The sequence below is a fragment of the Neofelis nebulosa genome, chromosome 14 (assembly GCF_028018385.1).
Source record: "Neofelis nebulosa isolate mNeoNeb1 chromosome 14, mNeoNeb1.pri, whole genome shotgun sequence".
NCBI classification, from domain to species: domain Eukaryota; kingdom Metazoa; phylum Chordata; class Mammalia; order Carnivora; family Felidae; genus Neofelis; species Neofelis nebulosa.
Window position 1 is genome coordinate 6,290,659 of NC_080795.1, and position 24,802 is coordinate 6,315,460.

Here is a 24,802-nt window from a genome sequence, read left to right on the forward strand (position 1 = left end):
GGCACAGCGCACAATAAAGTAGCACAAGCAGATCTCAAGGAGCCTCGTTCAGAGGCCCTGGGCTTTGGTGGCTGACGCCCCCAGAGTATGAACACACGTTAGGGTGAGTCAGTGACAGGGGCCGAAGGGTCTGTGCTGGCCCCACCAGGCCAGTGCCTAGAAGGGTACTACAGAGCAGCAGAGCAAACGCTCCGTTTTACAGAGCAGGTCTGTCCTTTCGGAGAGCCGGTGGCCACAAACCAGGATCGTATCTTCGAGAGCCAGACTGTGAGAGCCTGCGTGGCTCAGGAGGTCAAGCCACCGACTCTTGATTTCGGCTCAGGTCATGATCTCACTCACACTTGTGAGATCGAGCCCAGCGTGGGGCTCCACACTGGGCATGAAGCCTGCTTAAGATGCTTCCTTTCCCTCTCCCTCTGCCCCTCCCCAGCTTAAGCACACTCTCTCACACAGGAAAAGAAAAAAGAAAAAGAAAAAAAAAAAAAGAGCCAGACTTACGTACTCCATTTATTCCTTTAACATTCACTTCAGGGTGGGAGCAGGGGGCAATAATCAACCTACAAGAACAAATTACTGACAATTCCAGAAGTCAGTTTCTTTATTTGTTAACATTGATCAACCTCTTTCCAGCTCTGTACTAAAACACTCCTAGGCATCCTTCCAAAATCTCTTCAAGCCTTCTCCTCTCTGAAGCTTCTCCTAAAACCTCCTGTTCTCACCCTCCACCTCCAACAGAAGACTGTTGGAAGATCCTAATTCTAGAATTTTTCATCTTTACTAAAGAAATAAGAATATGGATGATGAAACACTCAAGCAGCAGAAAAGGTACATTCAACTCAGCTACTAAAACACCTCAAAGTAGAGTCTCATTAATACAACCTGCTCTGACTGAAGAATTGATTATTACCATATCTGGACGTGACCACTCACATAAACAGTTTGCTAGAAAACTTAATGGCACAGCCAATGTGAGGCACCACATTCCCCTGTTTCTTAAGAGTAAATTCTCAAGGGCCACAGAACAGTTCCTACATTAAAAAGAATGTATTCTGGGGGCGCCTGGGTGGCTCAGTCGGTTAAGCGTTCGACTTCGGCTCAGGTCACGATCTCACAGTTCGTAAGTTCGAGCCCCGCGTCGGGCTCTGTGCTGACAGCTCGGAGCCTGAAACCTGCTTCGGATTCTGTGTCTCCCCCACCCTCTGCCCCTCCCCTGCTCATGCTCTGTCAAAAATAAATAAATGTTAAAAAAAAAAAATTTTTTTTTTTTAAAGAATGTATTTTCAAATAGGGAAACAATTCCTCTCTCATGGGACCCACAGTTCTCCTTTTTGTGGTTTCCCTTTCTTTTAATGCTAAAGATTCCTGAGAAAATGTGCCAAGAAAGAGAAAAAGGAGATGACAGAGTGGTTAGTGACTCTGGAGCCAGACAGCACTCGCTGGAATTCCAATCGTAATGCTTACTAACTGAGGCTTACTTACTTGCTAAGCCTTGGTTTCCTCACATGTAATAAAATAATTGGATAATAATGAAGATTAAATAAGTCAACGCATGCAAATCACCCAATAACTTGTAACATTTATTATCCTCAGCATTGAAGACAGGTTAGCACGACGGTTAAGACCATGAGTCCTACTGCCTGAGACTGAAGTCCCGCTCTGCCGCTTCCTAGCTTTTCTGGCAAATTCCTTAACCACTTGTGGCCTAACGCCCACTGCATGGAGTTCTTGGGAGATTAAATGAGCAACACACTGAAAGCAATTAGAACAGCCCCTGATACAAAATAAGCTCTCAATAAACATTAGTTATTATTATCATTAACTACGAACACCTAGAGAAGGGTTACTACACATCAGGTTTAAAAATTTTAAAGGTGACCAATGCTATCAGTAAGCAATTTATAGGAGGAATATCCATGACTAATAAAAAGTATTAAACAATGCTCAGCTTCATTGTTAACAAAATACAAACTTTAAATGATTTCACTTTTCACCTCATCTTTGGTAACAATGAAAAGAAAGATCATATTAAATGCCAGTGGAAGAATGGAAAAACAGGCACCCTCAAGATATAGTTGATGGAAATGTAAACTTGCAAATTTATGAAAGGTGATTTGATGTTACCTATCAAGACTGTAAACGTTTATTATTAGATTCAGTAATTCCACCCATAGAGCTACATCCAACAGAGGGACTTCTGGGTGACTCATGACTCAGTTGGTTCAACGTCTGACTCTTGATTTCAGCTCCGGTCATGATCTCACATGACCTGGGTTTGTGGGGTCAAGCCCTGTGCCAGACTCTGTACTGGCCGTGCGGAGTCTGCTTGGGATTCTCTCTCTCTGCCCCTCGCTGTTTCTCAAAAATAAACGTTTAAAAAAAAAAAAATGAACTATATCCAACAGAAGTGGACAGACATGTAAAAGAAACTGGAAGCACCTCAAATGCCTGTCGATAGGACACTGGTTAAAGAAACCACTTTACATCAACACAGTAGAATACAGACATTAAAAGTTACTGGAGAACCATGTGTATGAAAATGAACACATATTCATCACAGATTGTCAAGAATAAAGTCACGGAACAATATTTATAATACGATGCCATTTTATTTTTAAATATAAAACAAAATTACACACCTAACTATGTATTTCTCTCTGTGTGCTTAGAAAAATCTGAAAGATGTTAGTAACTATGTTTGGCAAATGTAATGTGTATGCTATTTTTAAGTGTATGTAATACATCTGTACTCCTTTTTTATTTTTGGTTTGTTGTTGTTTATTTAAGGAAAACATAAGAGCAAATACTAGTTAAAAGCAGATCGCGAAGCTAATTTGGATTTGCATGTCCACCAGCAATGTGCCTTCTCTGTCTCAGTATCCCCATTTGTAAAATGAGAAGACCAACATACTAACAATAAAAACTATAATCGCCATGTTCCAGGGCAGTAGTAAGCACTAAATGAGCTAACAAATGGAAAGTCTTAGAATGATGCATGGCACAGAGTAAGCAGTCTCTGAACAGCCCATTATTATTACTCTCCAGTGGCATCCTTAAAAGACGCTAGGGCTGGCCAAGCTATCCCTCAGAAGCCCAACAAATCCTAAGGTGACCAACAAAATAATCAACACACAACTACGACAGCAAATGCACTGGGTCTGGGCAAGCAATTAACAATATGTTATTTCAGTGTTAAGTTGCCTGGCAGCCAGAAGACCTAGCTTTCAGAGTCTGGCTCAGCTCCCCATCTCGTTCTCAACTCCCTCATCTGTTCAAGGGAGTTTTATATACATATATATATAATTATATCCAGAATCTGAACTACAACTCTATACTAAAATAAGGGCCCTTTAAGAGAAAAAACTTCCTCAACGGTCTCTTGGAACACACTGCAACCAAAGAGGATTTCGTCCACATGAACATCATACAATTACATTTCCCACGAGCTTTTTATAACACATATATTGTATCCATTTAAATGGCTTCTCCCCAACCCCATCTTATTATATGGCTTTGCCTCAATCCCACAATATATATACATTAGTGAGGTTTGCCTCTATGTTCACCAACACCCATAGTTTGATAACTACACGGAGAACAATCAGTTTTTTCCCACCTGCTAAAAGCCCTCAAATATATACTCCACAGGGAAAATGCCACACACACACACACACACACACACACACACACACACCATAAAAAAAAAAAAACCACAAAACACTTACACGGAATGCTGCGAGAATGATTCTTGTCACCTTCTCTTTGACAGATTCTTGAAGGATATCAGACAGGACAGGAATGATATTATAGCGCCGCAGGTGTTCACACATTTGGGGACTGAATGCCAGGAGCCATATTGAAAAAATCATTTGATACTGGAGTTGAAAGCCACACTTGTTACTCAAAACTCCCATTATGCTGAAAAGGAACACATATTAAGAAAACATTTACTACAACAGTGCAACAAGAGAGAAAAAATAATTGCCTATTCTCTTTTTTGCACTAATGGAACAAGTCCTTCTGAATTATGGCCTCGTTTTCTTTTCTGCCAGAAATAACAAGCAAGTTAGGCGCCTACTTATAGACGGCCACTTCCAGCACAGCCTCACTTGAGTCTTCCCTAAGGTCACGAGATTTCCGGAGCACCTGAGTGGTTCAGTCAGTTGAGTGTCCAACTCTTGATTTCGGCTCAGGTAACAACCCCCGGGTTGCAGGATCATGCCCCACATCAGGCTCGTGCTGGGATTGGATCCTGCTTGGGATCCTCTCTCTCTCTCTCTCTCTCTCTCTCTCTGTTCCTCTCCCCTGCTTGCACACACTCACTCTCTCTAAAATTTAAAAAAAAAAAATTTTTTTTTTCTGAAGATTTCAGCATTCAGCAGCACTCACTGCTGGAAAGCAATAAGAAATGAAACATAAATTTGCAATAATACAGCAGAGGAAACGGTAAGACTGACGGACAGACATTAAAGAAGTTAAAATCAAAAGGACTTGGTAACACAAATAGCTGTACATCTTGGTGAAGTCATAAGGTATACCAAGATTTTGAGTCTGGATAACCAAGAGGTTCATTTTTAGCTTTAAAAATATTTAGGAGACTCATACAGAGAAAACAGGATGATTTTGGAAAAAAAAAACGGTCATGAGCCTGAATAGGACACAGCCAATTGGGGGTAAAACTTCAGAAGCTTCTTTTTTTTTTTTTCTTAAGTTTATTTATTTTGAGAGTGAGGTGTGAATAGGGGAGGGGTGAAGAGAAAGGGAGAGAACGAGAATCCCAAGCAGGCTCCACACTGTCACCACAGAGCCCAATGAGGGGCTCAAATTCACAAACCATGAGATCATGACCTGAGCCGAAATCAAGAGTCTGATAAGCTTAACCAACTGAGCCATCCAGGTGCCCCAAACCTCAGAAGCTCCTAATTCAACCTCCCATTTTACTGATAAGGAAATTGGGAAAGTATATGGAAATGAAAGAGATTACATCGAGGAAAACAACTAAGGAAATTTCCACAGGAAATGCCTACATTTAAACAAGAAAGAAGAGAAACTACCAGATTAGATCATTAAAAAATGACCAGAGGGGTTAAGGGGAACTCCTTAAGGGGTGAAGAGGAAAACCTACCGAACGTACAGCACAAAGACTGAACCGTAATGTAAACAGGGACCTTAGTTAGTAAGAGTATATTAATATCGGCTCGTCAACTGAAGGAAACGTACCATACTAACGTAAGACGTTCTTAACAGTGAAAACTATGGGGCAGATAGATAAGAAAATTCTGCACTTTCAATTTTTCTGTAAACATAAAAGTGCTCCAAAAAGTCAATTAAAGTAAATAAATAAATGTTTAAAATCTGACTTTACAATCTACAACCGCTAGCTTAGTGGAAGGCTTGTTATTTGTGCCATTTTCCCATCTTTATGATTCCTTCCTATACAGTTAGAAATTCGCTGAACTGCCCTTCATTTTCTCATGTGTGATTTCTCCCTCACATCTTTTCTACTTTGAGTTGTTATTTAAGACTTGCTTTTGTTTAATACTGATGTCAGTGGTATACGTCACGTAAAATATCTTACGTAAAATAAGTCATTTTATCCCATCAGTACCCCAGTACCCAGCTTCCTTTTGCCCTCTGATTATTCCACTGATGAAAGGAAGCCTTCCACACTTTGCTCCGTGACGCTGTGGCTGGAACCTGAAGCCACAGTTCTGCTTTGCCAGCTGGGTCTGCCAGCAAGAGCCGCTAGGGGCTGACCGCCAGGACAGAGGAAGAAGAGGCTTTGTCCTGTTGGCTCCCTGCTCCCGGGGGTGGGTAACACTCCAGCTACATTTCTTCACCGGGGCAGCGGCAGCCGTTTTCTTTCCGTGGCACCGGCTGAATTCCTTTTGCAACAGCGCTGGCCGCACAGACTCACTGCACACCCTCAGCGATACCAACACCAGCCATTTAGGTCCCTGACCTATGAGGCCCTTCCTCTGTGCTCAGGGACATAAGCCCTGGTTTAAACTTCAGTTTACACAGACTCATTGAAGCGTATGAATTTTAGTAATTCCCATCTCTTATCTGTTCCCCAACTTTAGGGGTTGTGTCTGTACCTTCCACTCTCTCTGACACTTGAGAGTTCTTTTATTTGTTTTCAGAAACCTAGTTAACAAGTTTGTAATTAACAAGTTCTTGATATTAAATTATCTCTAAAAAAAAAAAAAAATTGTAAGTGACCAGAGGGCTTAAAAACAGCTCGCATTGTCGCTGAAATAAAGACAGAAAGCTTTCAAAGGAAGGAGCAATCAACAATGATGAACGCTGTAGAGAAATTTCAGAGTTCAATATGTGTCTACACTGTATATGACTGTGTTGAAAAAGTAAGTCTTCTGGGGCGCCTGGGTGGCTCAGTCGGTTAAGCAGCCGACTTCGGCTCAGGTCACGATCTCGCACTCTGTGAGTTCGAGCCCCGCGTCGGGCTCTGTGCTGACAGCTCGGAGCCTGGAGCCTGTTTCAGATTCTGTGTCTCCCTCTCTCTCTGACCCTCCCCTGTTCATGCTCTGTCTCTCTCTGTCTCAAAAATAAATAAACGTTAAAAAAAAAAAAAAGAAAGAAAAAGTAAGTCTTCTACATCCAAATAGTAACCACCAAAAGAACTCTAATGAAGCAAAATAAAGTTCCTATTTACCAGAGTAAAGAAGGGTTTCCCTTAGGGGCAGGGAACCCTAACTCCAAAGACAACGGAGGTCCAAGAGCATGCTAAGGGGACTCCAAGGACACAAAGGCCCAAGATAAACCTGAATACAGTAATTTCACAAACATCTGTTGAAAATCTACGTGGCAGGTACAGTGCAAGGCATGGGAGACATAATGGGGGGCAAAAACAGACCCTACCCATGCTTTCAAGGAGCTCAGAGTCCAGTGGGGAGGCAGGATTCCCAGAGTGGATTCAAGGGAAGGATTCTCCCTTGAGCAGAGGCCTGAAGAATGGATAAGTACAAATCCCCATCTCTCAACTACCCCTCCCAAACCGAGGAGCTTAATATTTTTAAAGTCACTGAAAAAGTTACTCAATGATGCTATAGGATCCTAAACGCTACCTTGGTTTGCTATTTAATATTTTCCAACTAGATTATAATTTTTTTTAAAGGAAAGAGACCACATACGTTTCTTTGTATTCCCTATAATATACAGTGCACCATTACGCAGAGTCCAAAAAATACAAATTACTGTCAAATCCAAAATAGAAGGCCAAGGTCCATGAGGCCAAAATTATTATTTAGTATCCTGTGTTTTCAATTAAGGCTTAAAAAACAAATCAAGCCAGTGCAGGGCTAGGGAGACCGAACAGCTGATTTACTGGCTGACTAGTACACTTTTAGCTGGCTGATGCTCTTTACTCCCACGAGCACCTCACACCTTATCACACAGCATCACCTAATAATGTTCTGATGTTTAAAAAAAAAAAATCTTAGGGGTGCCTAGGTGGCTCAGTCAGCTGAGCGTCCGACTTCAGCTCATGATCTCTCGGTCCGTGAGTTCGAGCCCCGCATTGGGCTCTGTGCTGACAGCTCGGAGGCTGGAACCTGCTTCAGATTCTGTGTCTCCCTCTCTCTCTGCCCCTCCCCCGCTCACGCTCTGTCTCTATCTCTCAAAAATAAATGTTAAAAAAATTTTTTTTAATCCTAAAAAAGTAAAAAAAAAATAAAAATTACCTTCCTTTATGTCATTCTTTCTTATATACTACTTTACACTTACAAAATACTTCAACTCCAGTGGAATCTGTGGAGGCAATTGTCCTAGAAAAGCCCTCTTTTAGCTCCAGTATTTAAAAAATCAATAGTAACCTTCAGACTTTCTAGTGAAGTCAATATGCAAGATAATGCAAAGTATATTTTTGGTCTTACATAGGAATATAAACAGCCAGAAATAGTGTTGTATCATTCACATAATAGGCTTTTTAACAAAAAAATAAAAAAATTTATATAGAAAAAAATGTTCTGGAGTTCTGTTTTGTTTCAACTTTTTATTTAAATAGTCAGTTAACATATAGAGTAATACTGGTTTCAGAAGTAAAATGTAATGATTTATCAATTATAGGTAACACACAGCGCCCAGCACAAGTGCCCTCCTGAACCCCCACCCACCTCCCCTCCAGCAACCCTCAGTTTGTCCCCTATAATTAAGAGTCTCTTATGGTTCGTTCTTCCAGAAAGGCTATACTTGAGGTTTTCTCCTCACGTGACTCCTAATTGTGATCTGAGGAATTCCAAAAACAAGAAAAGAAACAAAGAAACCTTTCAATTCTAAACAAAAGAAATGGACAAGTAGAAAGTACATGGTTTGTTTCTTTAAAGGTGAAAAGATTAAATGACTTTTTTAGATTGCTACACTATCAGCAAGTTAACATGTTATACCTTGATTAATGCCCGCTCTCAACCTAAAGGTCTCTATTATTTTTGATTACTTTAAATCTAATTAGCAGTCATTAGTATGTCAAAATGGACATGCTGAACACAGAGTATTCTACACTGTATGTGTCCCTGTGCTTGTTGCTAACTGAAACAGTTAATAATACTGCTTACTGTCCTCCAAAATACTGCAGTAATTAAAACAGCCACATTTGGTTAACTTCGGTATTTGGGTTTATTTTCTGAGCAATTCTAACTATGTGTAGAAATTGCTGTTTCACGACTTTTATTCTGTTTTCCAGATCTTCCAGGGAACAAAAAAAAATCTATTTTGTATGTAACAGAATGAAGTTCAATTTATTCTTCAATCACTATACAGGTCTATTAGATCCATTCATAAACCTAAGATGTGCTTACGGGATCTCAGTGCTTTTATGTTGCCCATAATTTGAACAATTACAGTATTTTATTATCCCAAATATTTATTGCATCATTATACATTCATTATTCCCAACTATGCTTAAAAATAAATTAAAGACTAAAATATAAGAAAATTGGAGAGGGGCGCCTGGGTGGCTCAGTAGGTTGAGCGTCCGACTTCAGCTTGGGTCGTGATCTCACAGTCTGTGAGTTCGAGCCCCGCATCGGGCTCTGTGCTGACGGCTCGGAGCCTGGAGCCTGCTTCGGATTCTGTGTCTCCCTCTCTCTCTGACCCTCCCCCGTTCATGCTCTGTCTCTCTCTGTCTCAAAAATAAATAAACGTTAAAAAAAATTAAAAAAAAAAAAAAAGAAAGAAAATCGGGAGAATGATGCAATCACCTAGGAAGATGATATAGTAATAATGAAATAATTATCCTTTCTACTGCATTGCCCCGAATATTGCATCCTTCTTCCAACTTTAAATGTCATCCTTGCACAGGGGACAAGCTGATCTCTGTGTCGCTCCTATGTTAGTATGTGTGCTGCTGAGGCGAGCACTGCATCATTCGGAACGAAGGTAAAAAGGCTGGAAACACCGCCTCCGTAGTCTACCTTTAGGTTTCTGCGCAATAAAAAAAGCAACATCGTAGTCCTGAAACTGCCATTCTTAGGAAAGTCTGCGTCCACAGTCAGCCTTCGGCTGGCTTCCAGGAACTTTAGTGGTAAACAACTTCCTACACTGATACAAAACTCTCCCTAAATGACAGAGATGGCTCACTGCACCTAAACAATATATTCTGGAGTCTGGAATTTTGCTGCGTGGTAGGCAGAGGGCGTCTGATAAACCTCCAATAAAAGCCATGGGTGCTTGGGGTGCCTGGGTGGCTCAGTCCGGTAAGTGTCCAACTTCGGCTCAGGTCATGATCTCGTGGTTTGTGGGCTGGAGCCCCGCGTCTATGTGCTGACAGCTCAGAGCTTGGTGCCTGCTTCGGATTCTGTGTCTCCCTCTCTCTCTGACCACCCCCCCCCCCCAAAGGCTCATGCTCTGTTGTGTGCGCGTACTCTCTCTCTCTCTCTCATAAACATTAAAAAAAAAAAATTGAAAACCACAGGTGTTTACTCTCTACAGGGATTCCTGGGCAGAAACATCACACAAATGTTGCTACATTTTCACCACTGGGGAAAAAGTAGGCCGTGCGACCCCCCACTACTGTGGGGAGAGAACATACGGAAGCCTAACATGGATTCCTCCAGACGCGGCCTGATCCACTGTGTCTCTAAAAATAAATCCCAGCCGTGAGAATGACTACATGCTGGGTCCCTTGAGTCCTTCCGCTGAGTCTCCTGACACTGTGTGAACACTGCAAATTCAAAGAATTCAGAACTTTTTATTTTCCATCCATAATGACAATTACCTGAGGAAGGTGTCTCGTAATTATTAGATGAATCAGAAGTTGAAAGCGGAGACAGACGGCATTCTATTAACAATGATGATAAAATTGGTCACGTATGTGAAACCTCAAACTGTGAGTTCTCAGCTGACTGTACCATAAATGCATTTTCTCAAACTCAAGAGGCAATAAGTGAAAATATGTTTCTAAGGACAAAGAAAGGAAATAGGGTATTCTCACCTATTTAGCTGTTCAACGTGAAAGCCTCCAACGATATTTTGCAAAAAGAGCCTCCACCATTCCATTTTGCTAAAAGGATATGTGATGGTTTTCTTTCATCTTTTATGATGTTGGTGCACCAAAACTCACTTACTACAAAAAGACTTACCATGAAAAAATTCTTACAGAATTTCTAATGGTTGTTTTTCACTATTGCTTTATTCATAAGTCTATCAATTATCCATAAAATGACCAAATATATATATTTTTGAAAATTGTCCACATGGCAAATTGTGATGACTGTTTTTCCTGACATACTGAAGGCTAAATAAGTCTAAAAAGATTGAAGTTTTACATGTTATTATAAGATTACTAATTTGTTAGGGCACCAGGTGGCTCAGGCAGTTAAGTGTCCCCCTCTTGATTTCCACTCAAGTCATGATCCCACAGTTCGTGAGACTGAGGCCCGCATCGAGCTCCATGCTGAGAATGGAGCCTGCGTGGGATTCTCTCTCTCTCTCTCTCTCTCTGCCCCTCCCGCACTGTGCTCGGTCTCTCTCAAAATAAACAAACTTTTTTTAAAAAAGGATTATTAATTTACTGACTCGATGATAACTGAGTAGTTGATGACAATTCTAGGCAATTCATAAGGAAAGCCGTCTGAGAAGGTCACCCAGCGAAGGAAGCGTCATGCAAACACCGGCTGGAAGATCGCTCTGGTAGGTGCATGCCCACACTGGAAATGGAGGCACCAGCCTAGTCGTGTGACAGCGCGGCAGCAGGAGATCAATCGGGTCCTCTTTCTCACCAGCGAACCTCTGGGGACAAACTAGCTTCCTGAAGCGTTTTCCAACAGGTAAACAACATCTTCAGCAACCCAAAAGAGCGTCTAATTGAAGAGCATGAGATCTCCGGGCGCCTGGGTGGCTCAGTCAGTGAAGCGTCTGACTTCAGCTCAGGTCATGATCTCACAGCTCATGAGTTCAAGCCCCACATCGGGATCTGTGCGGACAGCTCAGAGCTTAGAACCTGCTTCAGATTCCGTGTCTCCCTCTCTCTCTGCCCCTCCCCTGCTCACACTCTGTCTCTCTCTCTCTCTCTCTCTCTCTCTAAGAATAAACGAACGTTAAAGAAAAAAAAAAGCATGAGGGGCGCCTGGGTGGCGCAGTCGGTTAAGCGTCCGACTTCAGCCAGGTCACGATCTCGCGGTCCGTGAGTTCGAGCCCCGCGTCAGGCTCTGGGCTGATGGCTCGGAGCCTGGAGCCTGTTTCCGATTCTGTGTCTCCCTCTCTCTCTGCCCCTCCCCCGTTCATGCTCTGTCTCTCTCTGTCCCAAAAATAAATAAAAAACGTTGAAAAAAATTAAAAAAAAAAAAAAAAGCATGAGATCTCCCATAATGAATAAATAAATTGACTTTCTGGTAGTAAAAGAGCATTGTTTGTTTTGGTGTTGGGGGGAGTTCTCATATAAGTACATTTGCTAACCTGAGAGGGCAGCCCCTCCAGGTTTCTGAGCCTGCAAATTAGGACCCCACAGAGAATGGGCTAATTACACAGCATTACAAAGAATGGGTCACATTCATTTTTCTGGATAAGACCTTTTCTTGCTGATTTTTGCCTGCATTTACCACAAGATATTTTATAATTGGTTTTTTTTTGTTTTTGTTTTTTTTTTTCCTATTCTGAGTACCTAGAATTTGTTCTGTCAAGCATCAGGCTTTTAAGAGTCCTTAACCTCTTACAAATAGCACAGACCAAGTGAGGGAGAGGGGAAACATTTCATTTAGGAGTTACGGACTTCCATGAAGGTTAGCATAATCCACTGCTAAACAGCCTTAAAAAAAAAAAACCCAAAAAACTCCCTTTAGATGATTCAGTGCATTAATTTCTTTGCAAATGTCAAGGAGGGAAGCTTTTAAATGTTACTCGACGTTAAAAGCGAAAGGGCACTCACCAGCTCACCCCATCCGCTTCTACCCAGGCAAAGCGGTACTCATTGACCCGAAGCATCAGCTGCAGACACCCGGCGACACACTGCACGTACTGAGAACTCTACACAAGCAGAAGGACAAGGTTTCAGGTTGACAAGCACTTAAAGGCGTGGATCGTGCATACACAGAAAGTCTGGATTTTTTTTTTTTTTAGCTAGAGGTTCTTATCATCAGAACATCCAAATGTCCCTAACATATCTTCAAAAACCAACCTTCGTTTTTGCTTTTCTCTCTACCTCCTAGAGATGAGGCTGTTTTTCTCTGCCAGGTTAAACCTACATAGCTCAAGATTACTCAGCACACAGGGAAATCAAGGAAAGAAGTAACCCTTTCCTTGTTAGGGTTTGGTAAGTGTTATCTCGCAATGTCTCACTCAGCCCTCAACGGGGCACCGTAGAGACGATACTGCTCTTCATAACCATAGAAATGTTGAATAAGATTAAAAAGATAAAACTCTACACTTGGAGATGGGCCTGTACTTAAACGGACGTAAGTCACTGAACCTTCCCAATACTCAATACCTTTGTCCTTAATGAGGATGACAGCCCACACATCCCGAAGGAGTGTTGTTAGGACTAAGTAATGCCTTTAGCATAGAGCCAGGCATTGCACAGAAATGCAATAAATGGGGACTTAAAAAAACAACCACCATACAGCACATAAGAAGTCTAAACATTTGAAAAAGGTGCTCTATCATTTTTAACAGCTATCAGTTCCACAGCACTGTTCTAGAAAAACTGAGGTTAAATCTGGAACTTGAAACAGACAGGAATAATACCCCCAGGAACAATGCAGGCACCTCCATTTTAGTAAAGCTAATAGCAACACCCGGCCTGGGTTCTTGTCCAAACTTTTACCATGAACCTCCCGCCCCCCATCTAGAAGAACAGAGAGAGCAGAGGAAGCTTCAGACTCTAGCCTTAAAGAACATGCTAATAAAAGAAAACGCAGAGAATCACGGATGTTATAGAAATTTACAAAACCTAATATACACGCTGCTACTAGGCTCTGTGTTTTCAAACAAAGTTCGTTAAAACCTAACACTTCAAAGAAATTCCAGGCATTCCATCACAAAAACACAACGATATAAGTACATTTGGCGGAAGTATCAAAGGATATCAAGAAAATGTTATCTTAGATTTTAAAAGTAGTGAACAGTTTCCCAAAAGCACAATATATCCATTAATACAATTTGCCTGAAAACTCAAAATATTAACAGAAATGACAAAAAAAAAAAAAAAAAAAGAAATGTGAATTTTGAGTTCTAAAATAATCTTCCATAATTGGAAAAAAATGTTATTTTTCCAATTTAGTCAGCAGGTAGTAATCCTTTTTGAAAGATGAACTCCATTTTTCTTGTTTAGAGGAATAGCCTAAGCAAGGTTTCCGCATATAATGAATAAAAATGCAACCTAGGGCACTCTCTCCTCTTCCATTTATCATCAACTTCCTCTCAATACAAAAATTTCTTTTTTTTTTAATGTTTTTTTTTGGTTTTTGGTTTTTGTTTTTTTTGAGAGAGAAAGAGAGAGACAGAGAGACAGAGCATGAGTAGGGGAGGGTCAGAGAGAGGGAGACACAGAATCTGAAGCAGGCTCCAGGCTCTGAGCTGTCAGCACAGAGCCCGACGCAGGGCCCGAATTTGTGAAGCCCGAATTTGTGAACCGTGACATCATGACCTGAGCCGAAGCTGGACGCTTAATCAGCTGAGCCACCCGGGCACCCCTCAACACAAAAATTTCTTGGTTCACTGTAAGCCTATTTTCCTGTCCATTTTACTATGCTACATTGAAATACATGATACATTTCAAATATGGATTCTTCATTGTCATACAGCTTCCGGATTCACATTATAAATGCGCATATTAAAGACCCTGGCTCTAAAACTGTACTCACGCCTATTATACATAATGAGGGAGTCCAAATGCCAGTCCCAAAATCACTTTCAAAGTATACAGTCAAGGCAACATTGGCAGATGATTGAATTATTGCCTTCAATTAAACAAAGTAAATTATATCACTTCCTTATCTGTCACTTACACTGTCCTATTACTCTCATGTATAAAAATTACTCAACCATTTTTTTTCTAAATAAGGCTTCGATCAAGCCAACAAATCACCGTCTCTAGTCCCAGACAAAGGTAATTCAATACTGCTAAAGAAAATCATACAATCCTGCAAAGCCGTCATGCAATTCTAGACTGTTCTCTCTGCCACTCACATACTCACCGCTATCCTGTCCCACTCTCTTCCCTCACTCTCAGCATTATGAGAAAATATATGGACCATTACTTAGAGATTCACCAGCTGCCAACATCTCACCCCAAAAACTGAACTATACTTACAGCCATTCTTGCCCCTCTCTCGCCTAGGAGACGGGAAAACTTCCTGTCCATGACCCTCAGCCCCAGCCAACATGTACATCCCATTCCTCCCACGTGATGTGTCGTCCATCAGATCCCCCTCTCCCACACCTTCGGTCTCTCGGATTGGTTTCCTCTCCTCAGCCTCTAAATATACTCAATCCTTTCCCACCTTAAAGTCCCTAAACTTTGTACCAACCTCTGCATCTATCTCCCAATACAGAAACGTTTCTTAAAAGAATCGTCACCAAATTTTCACTTTCGTATCTTATCACCCACTAATAATGACACTAATAATGCTCGGATCACCAGTGACCTTAAGAGTTTCAACAGTTACTTTCACCTGAGAACCAGACCTCTCCCTCCGACTACTGACTGCACAGCTCTCTCCCCATTCTCTTCTCTGTCTGGATTGGTCACCTGCTGCCAAGTCTCAGACCAACTGAGACTAACTCCTCTGCCCTGAACGGAAGGCGGTAACACACAGCGTGAGCGTTAGGAACAAAGGCTCTCGCGCCAGCTCATCACACTCAGCCACTTACAAGCCACGTGACCTTGAATAAGCTTCCTACCTATAAAATGGTGATAATAGGACAAATCCCGTGGAATGTGGTTATAATTTCATTAGTTCATGTACAGAAGAGTTTTCGGTGGTATCTGTCATTCAATATTCAATACGTGTCTGCTTCTGCATCTACTACTGTATTCTAATTTCTCCAGATGGAATTAATTGCTTCCTTGTGCCACACATAAAACTCTATTCTTGCCCTTTGTGTGAGTATGGGGGGGGGGGGGCGCACATGCACGCCATTTGGCTTTAAGAGGAAAAAAGTAGAACGTGAAGTTTAAAAAAATTTTTTTTCTTCAATGTTTATTTATTTTTGAGAGACAGAGAGACAGAACGCGAGCTGGGGAGGGGCAGAGAGAGGGAGACACAGCATCCAAAGCAGGCTCCAGGCTCTGAGCTGTCAGCACAGAGCCTGACGCGGGGTCGAACCCATGAACTACGAGATCATGACCTGAGCCGAAGTCGGACGCTTAACCGACTGAGCCACCCAGGCACCCAAGAACCTGAAGTTTTAACATATATTTTGTCCAAGTGAAGTGATTTTAGTTTTCTGCCTACCAAGATACTGTTTCTTTAAAAAAGGACAAAATATAGAAGCCCCCAAATTCCATACTGTCATTTCCCTCAAGCTGATTTCTGTGATAATTATAGAAATGTACTACTGTCCTCCATATGGTTCAATGTGAACACAATCTTGATATTCCTGCTGTATATATTTTTCTTTCTGCTAGCATTTCCTATTCTATCAGGACTTTAAAAAGTATTCTCAGGGCACCTGAGTGGCTCAGTAATTAAACATCTGACTCCTGATTCCAGCTCAGATCATGATCGATCTCATGGTTCGTGGGATCAAGTCCCACATCAGGCTCCATGCTAACAGTGCAGAACCTGCTTGGGATTCATTCTCTCCTCCCCCTCCTCTCTCTCTGCTCCTCCCTGCCTCTCAAAATAAATAAGTAAACTTAAAAATAAATAAATAAAAAGTATTCTTGAAAAGGCTGCAGTTGCTAATTAGAAAACCCTGAAATGTCAAAGATTTCAAACAAAGACAAACTGAACAAGAAGCGAAAGGCAGAGAAACAGTCTATCTCACAGGATGATATCACAAACCACCATCACAAACGCTGATGAAGCAGTGTTTGAGGTACTCAAAGATTGCTCCTTCCACACAGAAATGCCACAAGAGAGAATCAAACGAGGAAGAGATCTCCGTGCCGTCCCTTGGAGCAGTACCAGAGCCTCGCTTTTCCAGCTGACCTTCCCTGACCCCATGCCTGGAACACCCAAGGGTTACAGGCACCATCACTATGTGAGCTGCTTCCGGGTACTAGGTACAGCTATAAACTAGACAAATGGTACAGAATCTCATTAATATTTGTGTATTAATATGACTTGTATCGACCTGAATTTTACATGAAATTCTTTGTACATATTTATGATTAAAAATTCAATCAATACAGAATAAGCATGAAATAAAACATCCCTCTTCTCACCCCTCAGTACCATTCCTACGATGTAATCAGTTAGTAGATATTCTGTGTAATACTGTAGAAAGTTTCTATGCATTATACATTCTTTTTTGAAAAAAAAAATAAGATTATACTATAACTTTCACTTGTAATTTTCTTTTTCCATTTAATCTTATAGAGATCTACTGCATTTTTAACCATTTACATAAAGATTTTAACCCCCCTGTGCTCTCCCAACTTTGAAGAAGTATTCCCTAATTCAACAGCGTCTATTTGGTTGCTTATATTATCTGATAAGCAGAAGGGATTCCACTTTATTTTCACATGTATTTGTCCTTAGAATCCAACCAAAGACAAAGAAGCCCATTTGCCCTTGCAGCTGTAGAAAAACTGCTCGACAGCTACAACCTCAGATTGCCTGCACGCTCAGAAACCAGTAAGGGACATAAGGCCTCCATCTTTCTAAGTTCTCAACTATTCCCCAGAAAGACTCCACAGGTCTATACTCAATATTCATTCAACAGATATTTACTGAGTGCCTTCTATGTGCAAGACACTGTTCTTGCATTGGACACACGACCATGAACAAACAGACTGCAATCCCTTCCATCAGGGAGTTTACAGTCCAATGCAGAAAGAGGAAAAGTACACACACACACACACACACACACACACACACACACAGAGTAAATTACAGAGCGCACTGGAATCTGACAAATCCAATGCAACAAAAATACTGTTCAGAAAAGGAAACAGGAAATGCAGAGAGGGAGACGTGGAAATGCTCATACTTTGTTGATCGATCTGTACATTGACTTAACACTGACTGGCGACATCTACTAAATTTACACACACCTTACAACCCAGCAATTCCATTCTGTTACACAGGATCTCTGGAGGCACCCAATGCTGAGGAGACAAGTGACAGAAGCCCAGGAAAGTAAACAAGCAAGGCGCGCAGCCATCGAGGGAGCAGTGCTGACACTCTCGTAAGCACTGCTTACCAGGTCCGGTGCCACGCTGGCCTCCTTCCCATGGCTGCTCTGTGCCATGTGACTTCTCCTCTTAATATGCTTCCATGGCTTCTTTCCCCTGCCAAGGAGAAGTTCTAAAGCCCTCTGTGATCCCTAAGGCCCTGAATGTCCTGGACCTGCCTTATCTCCCCGCCTGCTCTCCCTCCCCTGCGATGTTCTCCACATGCTTCCCTCCGCTGGAGGCGCAGGCCTATCCCCTGCTTCCTCAGGAAGCCTGAGCAAACTGGCCCCAGATGAGACCACCACCACCCCCCCCCCCGCCCCCGCCCCACCGCACCCTCGTGGACCCGTGCTCCTTTCCTACAAGCCTTGCCGCAAGGGTACTAAAATAATCAAAGAGCCTAATTAACTTGTCTAATGCTGTCCTCCCTGAGTAAAACGAAGGCCTGTGAAGTCAGGAGTCCTGCCCATCCTGTTCAGTGCTACTCTTTCAGAACCATGCACTGTACGTGTTGGCACTCAATACATGGTTCTTTAAGTTTATTTATTTTCAGAGAGAGAGAGAGAGAGAGAGAGAGCAAGCAAGCAGAAGAGAGAGGGAGAGAGAGAATCCCAAGCAGGCTCCACACGGTCAGCACAAAGCCTAACACGGGGCTCGAGCTCAGAAACCATGAGATCATGACCTGAGCCGAAATCAAGAGTCAGATGCTTAACCGACTGAGCCACCCAGGTACCTCAATACCTATTGCTGGATTGAACGAACAAACGGGAAATATAAACAAACGTCCTATCTTGCACAAATTCCAAATGAATGGGGCTCTAACAGAGATGGTTCAGTAACTGCAAGTTTGGCCAAAATCTTACGCTGATAACAATCAATACTGCAGAAATACATACAACATAGCACTATTATTCTATTTCCTTTTGGAGCCAAAACTGAATCTGTTTGGTAGTATGGATCTTATGAAATTGTCTAGCATTTTCTTTTATCTCAATTTAAGAACTAATATGAATTGCTAGTCAATTCTGGCTGCACCTTATATCATCCTATTTTACTAGAAAATATTTATGATAAAAGCACTCACTTAGGCAGATAATAGTTGCCATTTAAATTGCTAAGGTAGGGGCGCCTGGGTGGCTTAGTCAGTTAAGCCAGGTAATTTTGGCTCAGGTCATGGTGTCACAGTTCATGGGATTGAGCCCCATGTCGGGTTTTGCTAGCCCTCCCCTGTACTGTCTCTCTTTCTTTCTCAAAATAAATAACTAAACTTTAAAAAAAAAAACTGTCAAAAAAGAAATGAAGAATTTTTAATAAAAACAATTTATTAACCCATGTATTTTTCAAAGCCCTTTCAAATAAAAATTAAAATTAAAAATAAAAGGGAAATACTATGATACCAATTTTTCAAGATGAGGCTTAAAAAGGTGATATAATTTGTTGAAATTAAAATAGTGAGTTAATCTTGGATTGGCACTAGGAGTCCACTCTCTTATGCTTAAGCTAGAGTTCTCTGTGCTACACCAGACATCCCGGGCTGAGAATTGGCCACAACAAGCCCTCTCACTGCAACAAACCTCACTGGTATAGAGAAATAGGTTTACTTCTCAACACATTTAAGAGAATATCACTTGGGTAAATTTTCCAATGTCGCTGAAATGCAAACTCTCCTACATCGTGGTGGAATAATCACAGCAAAGGGAAAACAGCAACTGATAAAATTCACCTTCCTGGCAAATATGGTCTCAGGGATCCATACTCTGCAGATTTACAAGCTAATTTGAAAACTGAGGAATTACAAAGTAAATTGGCAACAAAAGATAAACATAAAAACTACGGTGAGATTGTACCAAGTAAAACTAATGTTATAAAATGTTTATAGATACATTTTCAATATTCATCTTCATAATGCTGGGATTTAATTTTTATTTTTTTTTACGTTTATTTATTTTTGAGAGACAGAGAGAGACAGAGCACAAGTGGGGGAGGGGCAGAGAGAGAAGGAGACACAGAATCCGAAGCAGGCTCCAGGATCTGAGCTGTCAGTACAGAGCCTGATGCAGGGCTCAAACCTACAAACCGCGATATCATGACCTGAGCCAATGTCGGACACTCAACCGACTGAGCCACCCAGGTGCCCCGCTACAATGCTGGGATTTAAGTACAGACTAAATGAGAAAGAGCAAAGATAATATTCACTTAAATCCTGGAATCATGGGCACTTGAAATAATACGTCTGTATTGCAGTAAAAGGCATCTGTCCCACAGACAGTGAAACGTACACCAGAGCAGACCTGGTGAAGCACTAAGTTGAACTTTTCAAACACAAAATTGACTGAAATAAATTCCAGAAGCCAGTTTTACATGAAATGGAGGACTGCCCATTTCAACAGTCTGAAAAGTATTTAATGCTTCATAACAATTACATGAATCCTTCCTCATAGAACTAAAAACGAGTACGTGCACCTATGTGTGTGATTTTTAACTCTATCACAGACGTTCGCTTTAAGAAATAACACAACACAATGTCAAATGTCAGTAAGGAAATGGAACAACTGGAATTCTCATTCTCTGTTGACAGATACGTAAATTGATTTAGAACACGGATTGGCAGTATCTTTTTTTTTTTTTTTAATTTTTTTTTTAACGTTTTTATTTATTTTTGAGACAGAGAGAGACAGAGCATGAACGGGGGAGGGTCAGAGAGAGAGGGAGACACAGAATCGGAAGCAGGCTCCAGGCTCTGAGCCATCAGCCCAGAGCCCGACGCAGGGCTCGAACTCACAGACTGTGAGATCGTGACCTGAGCCGAAGTCGGACGCTTAACCGACTGAGCCACCCAGGCGCCCCAACGGATTGGCAGTATCTACTAAATTTATATATCCTTTACAACCCAGCAATTCCATCCTAGAATTAAGTGTTCCAGACATAAGTGATTACAGTGATTACATCTACCAAAAGACATGTACAAGAATGTTCACAGCAAGATTACTCACAACAGCCCAAAACTAGAAATAACCCAAATATCCATTAACAAGAGAATAGAAAACATTCATTTAATACATTCCTACACAGCAATAAAAAGAGTGAATCACTGCTAGGGGCACCTAGGTGGCTCAGTCTGTTAAGCATCCAACTCTTGATTTCAGCTCAGGTAACGATCTCAGGGTCGTGGGATCGAGCCCTACATCAGGCTCAGTATGGAGCACAGAGCTTGCTTGGGATTCTCTCTCTCTCCCACTTTCTCTGCCCCTCCTCTGCTCATTCTCTCTCTTCCTTTCTCCCTCTCCCTCTTCCTCTCAAAATAAAGAAACTTAAAAAAAAAAAAAAAAAAAAGAATGAATCACTGCTAAATGCAATGTGAATGAATTTCATTGGCACAATATTGGCAAGAGAATTCAGATACGTAAGAGTTCGTACTGAATACAATTCCATTACAACAGAGTTCAAGATTAGGCAAAATTAATCTATGGTACTAGGTTCCATGATAACCACAACCTTGGTAAGAGTTGAGCCAAACGGAAGTGCTGAGTACGAGGACATGTGACATTTCAATTCTTTTAGCTGAACATTTAAAATCTGTGTATTTCAGGGGCACCTGGGTGGCTCAGTCGGTTAAGCGGCCGATTTCAGCTCAGGTCATGATCTCACGGTCCGTGGGTTCGAGCCCCGCGTCGGGCTCTGTGCTGACATCTCAGAGCCTGGAGCCTGCTTCAGATTCTGTGTCTCCCTCTCTCTGACCCTCCCCAGTTCATGCTCTGTCTCTGTCTCAAAAATAAATAAACGTTAAAAAAAAAAAAAAATTTCAAATCTGTGTATTTCACTTTGTGTAAGTTAAGACACAATTTAAAAAAAAAAAAGAAAGAAAGAAAAGAAAAAAGACAAAGGAAGGAAAGGAAAAGGGGAGAGGCTTTGCCTATCAAGAATTTTGCCAAATTATCTTTGGCAAATCACTTAAGCTCTTCAAAACTGATTTATCATCAATAAAGGGAAATATCAGCCCTAACAAATTAAAAGGAAAACATCTGCTACTCAAATCTGAACTCACATCAGTTCTGCAAGGCACAAAACAATGGTAAGGTATATTTTTATTACCTCATATGCAGGAACTAAAATACAGAAGGGCAAAAATTCTCTTGAAGTTGGCTTACGCAAAAAGATCTTCTAGTCAATACTCATAAAATACCTAGATTAAATTAATGCCCAAATTGAGATAATTTAGTCTTAGACTTAAGTTTTACCAAAAAAACACAATTCACTATTAATTTACAAGTTTCTCAACCTCCTTCAAGCATTGCTTTCAACCTAATTTGCTTAGGCATCCAATGAGATTCCTTACTATGCAGAAAAATCATTATGAACTTGAGAAAATATTACTTTATACATTATTGCTTTGTATACAACTTCCAAGAACACATCTAACGTACAAGTTTGGATTACTTATTGTTATAATCATTGCTATGCTTTGACAATGATTTGTACAAGGAAGTCTTGTACTGAAATACCTCACCACTCAATTTTCTTCTGTACTGCCAGAATATACCTCTGGATAATCCTTCCAAAAATATGATCAGAGAAACAAAACGCACAGATTCTTATCTTCCCTCCTTAACGTTCATTCTGTGCATACATTTTAACGGTCCCCAGTGTGTAATAAGATGTATTAATTTGGTGGCAGGAAGATAAAAGGCAATTGAACAGTGAAAATCCTCCAAGATCCGCTTCAGGTCAAACTTACACAGACGTCCTTTGTGAATTACTTTGGGTCCTCACAGACCTCACGACTCACCAGCTAGAGCAGACCGCAGTTAAATAAGAGGCCCAAACTGTACGAACTCGTGACACGGGAATTCCTGACTCATTTCAGCTACTCGGGGATACTCTTGATGTGCTCAACAACGAAGCGGTGAAGAACTGAACCGAGTACTCTACCTCTTGCGGAAGACTGAAAAGTGTCACATGGGCACAGCATTAAATTACAAGAGCAAAACGAATTTCATATTAATGAGGATATTAGAACCGCCACCGAAGACAATTTAAGAAATCTTGCCAAAAGCCGGGAAAAAAAAACCCTAAATTTCGTTTCTCTCACTCTCAAATATTATAAATATGTGTTAAAACATGCATGAGTCTTGAAAACATTGCACTAAGTGAAAGAAGACAGTCACAGACAACCGCGGGCTGTACGCTCTAATTTTATGAAACGGCCAGAAGAGGAAGAGAGAGGCAGAAAGTAGACTGGTGTTTGCTAGAGGGTAGGAGCAAGGAACAGGAATGAAGAATGACTGTTAACGTGTACAGGGTTTCTTTCTGAGGGGTTGAAATGTTGTAAAATAAGGTTGTGGTAACGGCTGCACAACTCTGTAAATATACTAAAACCTCCTGAACTGCGCAGATGGGTGGATTTTATGGTATGTGACAGATACTTCGATAAAAAAGTTAACAAACTAAATAAAATTGAAAATTTACTTTCTTACTCGCGCTTGCCGCATTTCCGAGTGCTCGAGAGCCACACGGTGGCTCCCACAATGGCCAGTTCCATCATCATGGAGAGTTCGGGTGGACAGAGTGGATCCAGAACATTAAAAGGCAAGATGAAATAAGGAATAAGGAGAACACATCAACTTCCTGCAGCTACTTACTCCTATCAGTGAAACAATGTTCATCTAGCAGTAACTAATGCTAAACTGGATCCACCACAAAACAGCCAGAGATCAGAACCAAATGAGGAGTCACCCTGCTCCCTCACACACGGGTGCAAAAGAAAACGAGCAAACAAACACGAAATTCCCAGACTCCTTCCAAGTCTTGCCGTTCGTGACAGATCACAGGATGTGCCTTTTTATCAGGACATCGGCACCAACCAACTTCCATGGCTTGTGTGGCTCCCTCAGAAGGACAGAAGACTGAGTTCTCACTTTCAAGAGCCAGTAAAGAACCGAACAGTTTAAGGTGAGTGTGTAAGATCGGATGTTGGTTAACATTTTCATATTTGGGCAAAAACAACGTAATGCATTCTAAGGCAAGCCCACTTATGTGATGTCATTTAAACAAAAATGTTTGTAATAATCCACTTATGACTCAAGATGAGGCTTCCGTGGCCATTTTAAGAGAGAAGACTATTAGATCATTCGTAGTTCACATTTTGAAGTGTAAAACTTGTGTTTTATACTGACATCAAGTGGCAATATCATGTAATGCAATTTCCCAAACCTTTTCTATGCTGAGAAAACCTAAAGGGATTTTAAGATACACTACCCATATTTTTACAAGTCTGAGCAGGCTCTGCAACGTGGAGAATGCCCCCAGACCCAATTCCCCTTCCACTGCCTCAAAAGGAATTCCCTCGGCAAGCAATTCCTTTCTTCGGGGTTTCTGTCACTCATTAGCTGAATGACTTGGGGCAAGATCGTGCTGCCATTCCGTGCGGCCTCGCTGTTCACATCTATACAGTGTGGCTTACGGTAAGACCTACATCCGAGAGGGAGCGTGAATATCAAAGAGATGTAAATGCCCAATGAGCAAAGCAGTACTGAACACATAGTAAGAGCTCAATAAACATTAGTTACCAACCCAGATTCCCCTATTAAAATGCAAGTAGCAGACGAAAGGTTAACACCTTATGCTCAACTTAGTAAAGTCTGCCTTCCAAGCGGATAGCCATCTGAAAAAGTAGGAACTTTCAGGAAGAGACAGCAAGTGTGCTCAAGTCTGAAGGGTATGAAAGGGAAAAAGGTCAAAAGCAAAGGCCTTCTTCTCCCCACTCACAATTACCCGATGCTAATTCTGTTAGGGAGGGATGGAGAGGAGTCTACCAGGTAAACCACTTTGACTAATATGCTGCCAACTGAGTTAATTAGTTCTTTTCCCCCAATACACTGGACAGAAAAGAACAAAATGAGAATGCCATGTCACCGGAGCCTGCAACTCATTGTGTAAGCTTTAATAAGTTACGAACACATTAACAAGCAAGCAAGTTTGTAAGATACGTGATTCTGAAAACACCTTTAAAAAAAC

The 24,802-nt window shown here is 41.3% G+C and overlaps 1 protein-coding gene and 1 non-coding gene across 4 annotated transcripts in view; both read right to left on the reverse strand.

Annotated features, from left to right (window-relative positions):
* Positions 1-24,802, reverse strand: part of ATP6V1H (ATPase H+ transporting V1 subunit H) — a 115,575-nt gene that overhangs the window by 65,733 nt on the left and 25,040 nt on the right. For all 3 annotated transcript variants that reach the window (XM_058699567.1, XM_058699568.1, XM_058699566.1), the window contains 2 exons: positions 12,377-12,474; positions 3,723-3,915 (listed from right to left, as the gene is read on the reverse strand). In XM_058699567.1, coding sequence (XP_058555550.1) covers positions 3,723-3,915; positions 12,377-12,474 — 291 coding nt within the window. The remainder of the gene's footprint in view (positions 1-3,722; positions 3,916-12,376; positions 12,475-24,802) is intronic.
* On the reverse strand, positions 9,268-9,371 carry LOC131495211 (U6 spliceosomal RNA). The gene has a single exon (XR_009253838.1). It is a non-coding gene; the product is annotated as a U6 spliceosomal RNA (small nuclear RNA).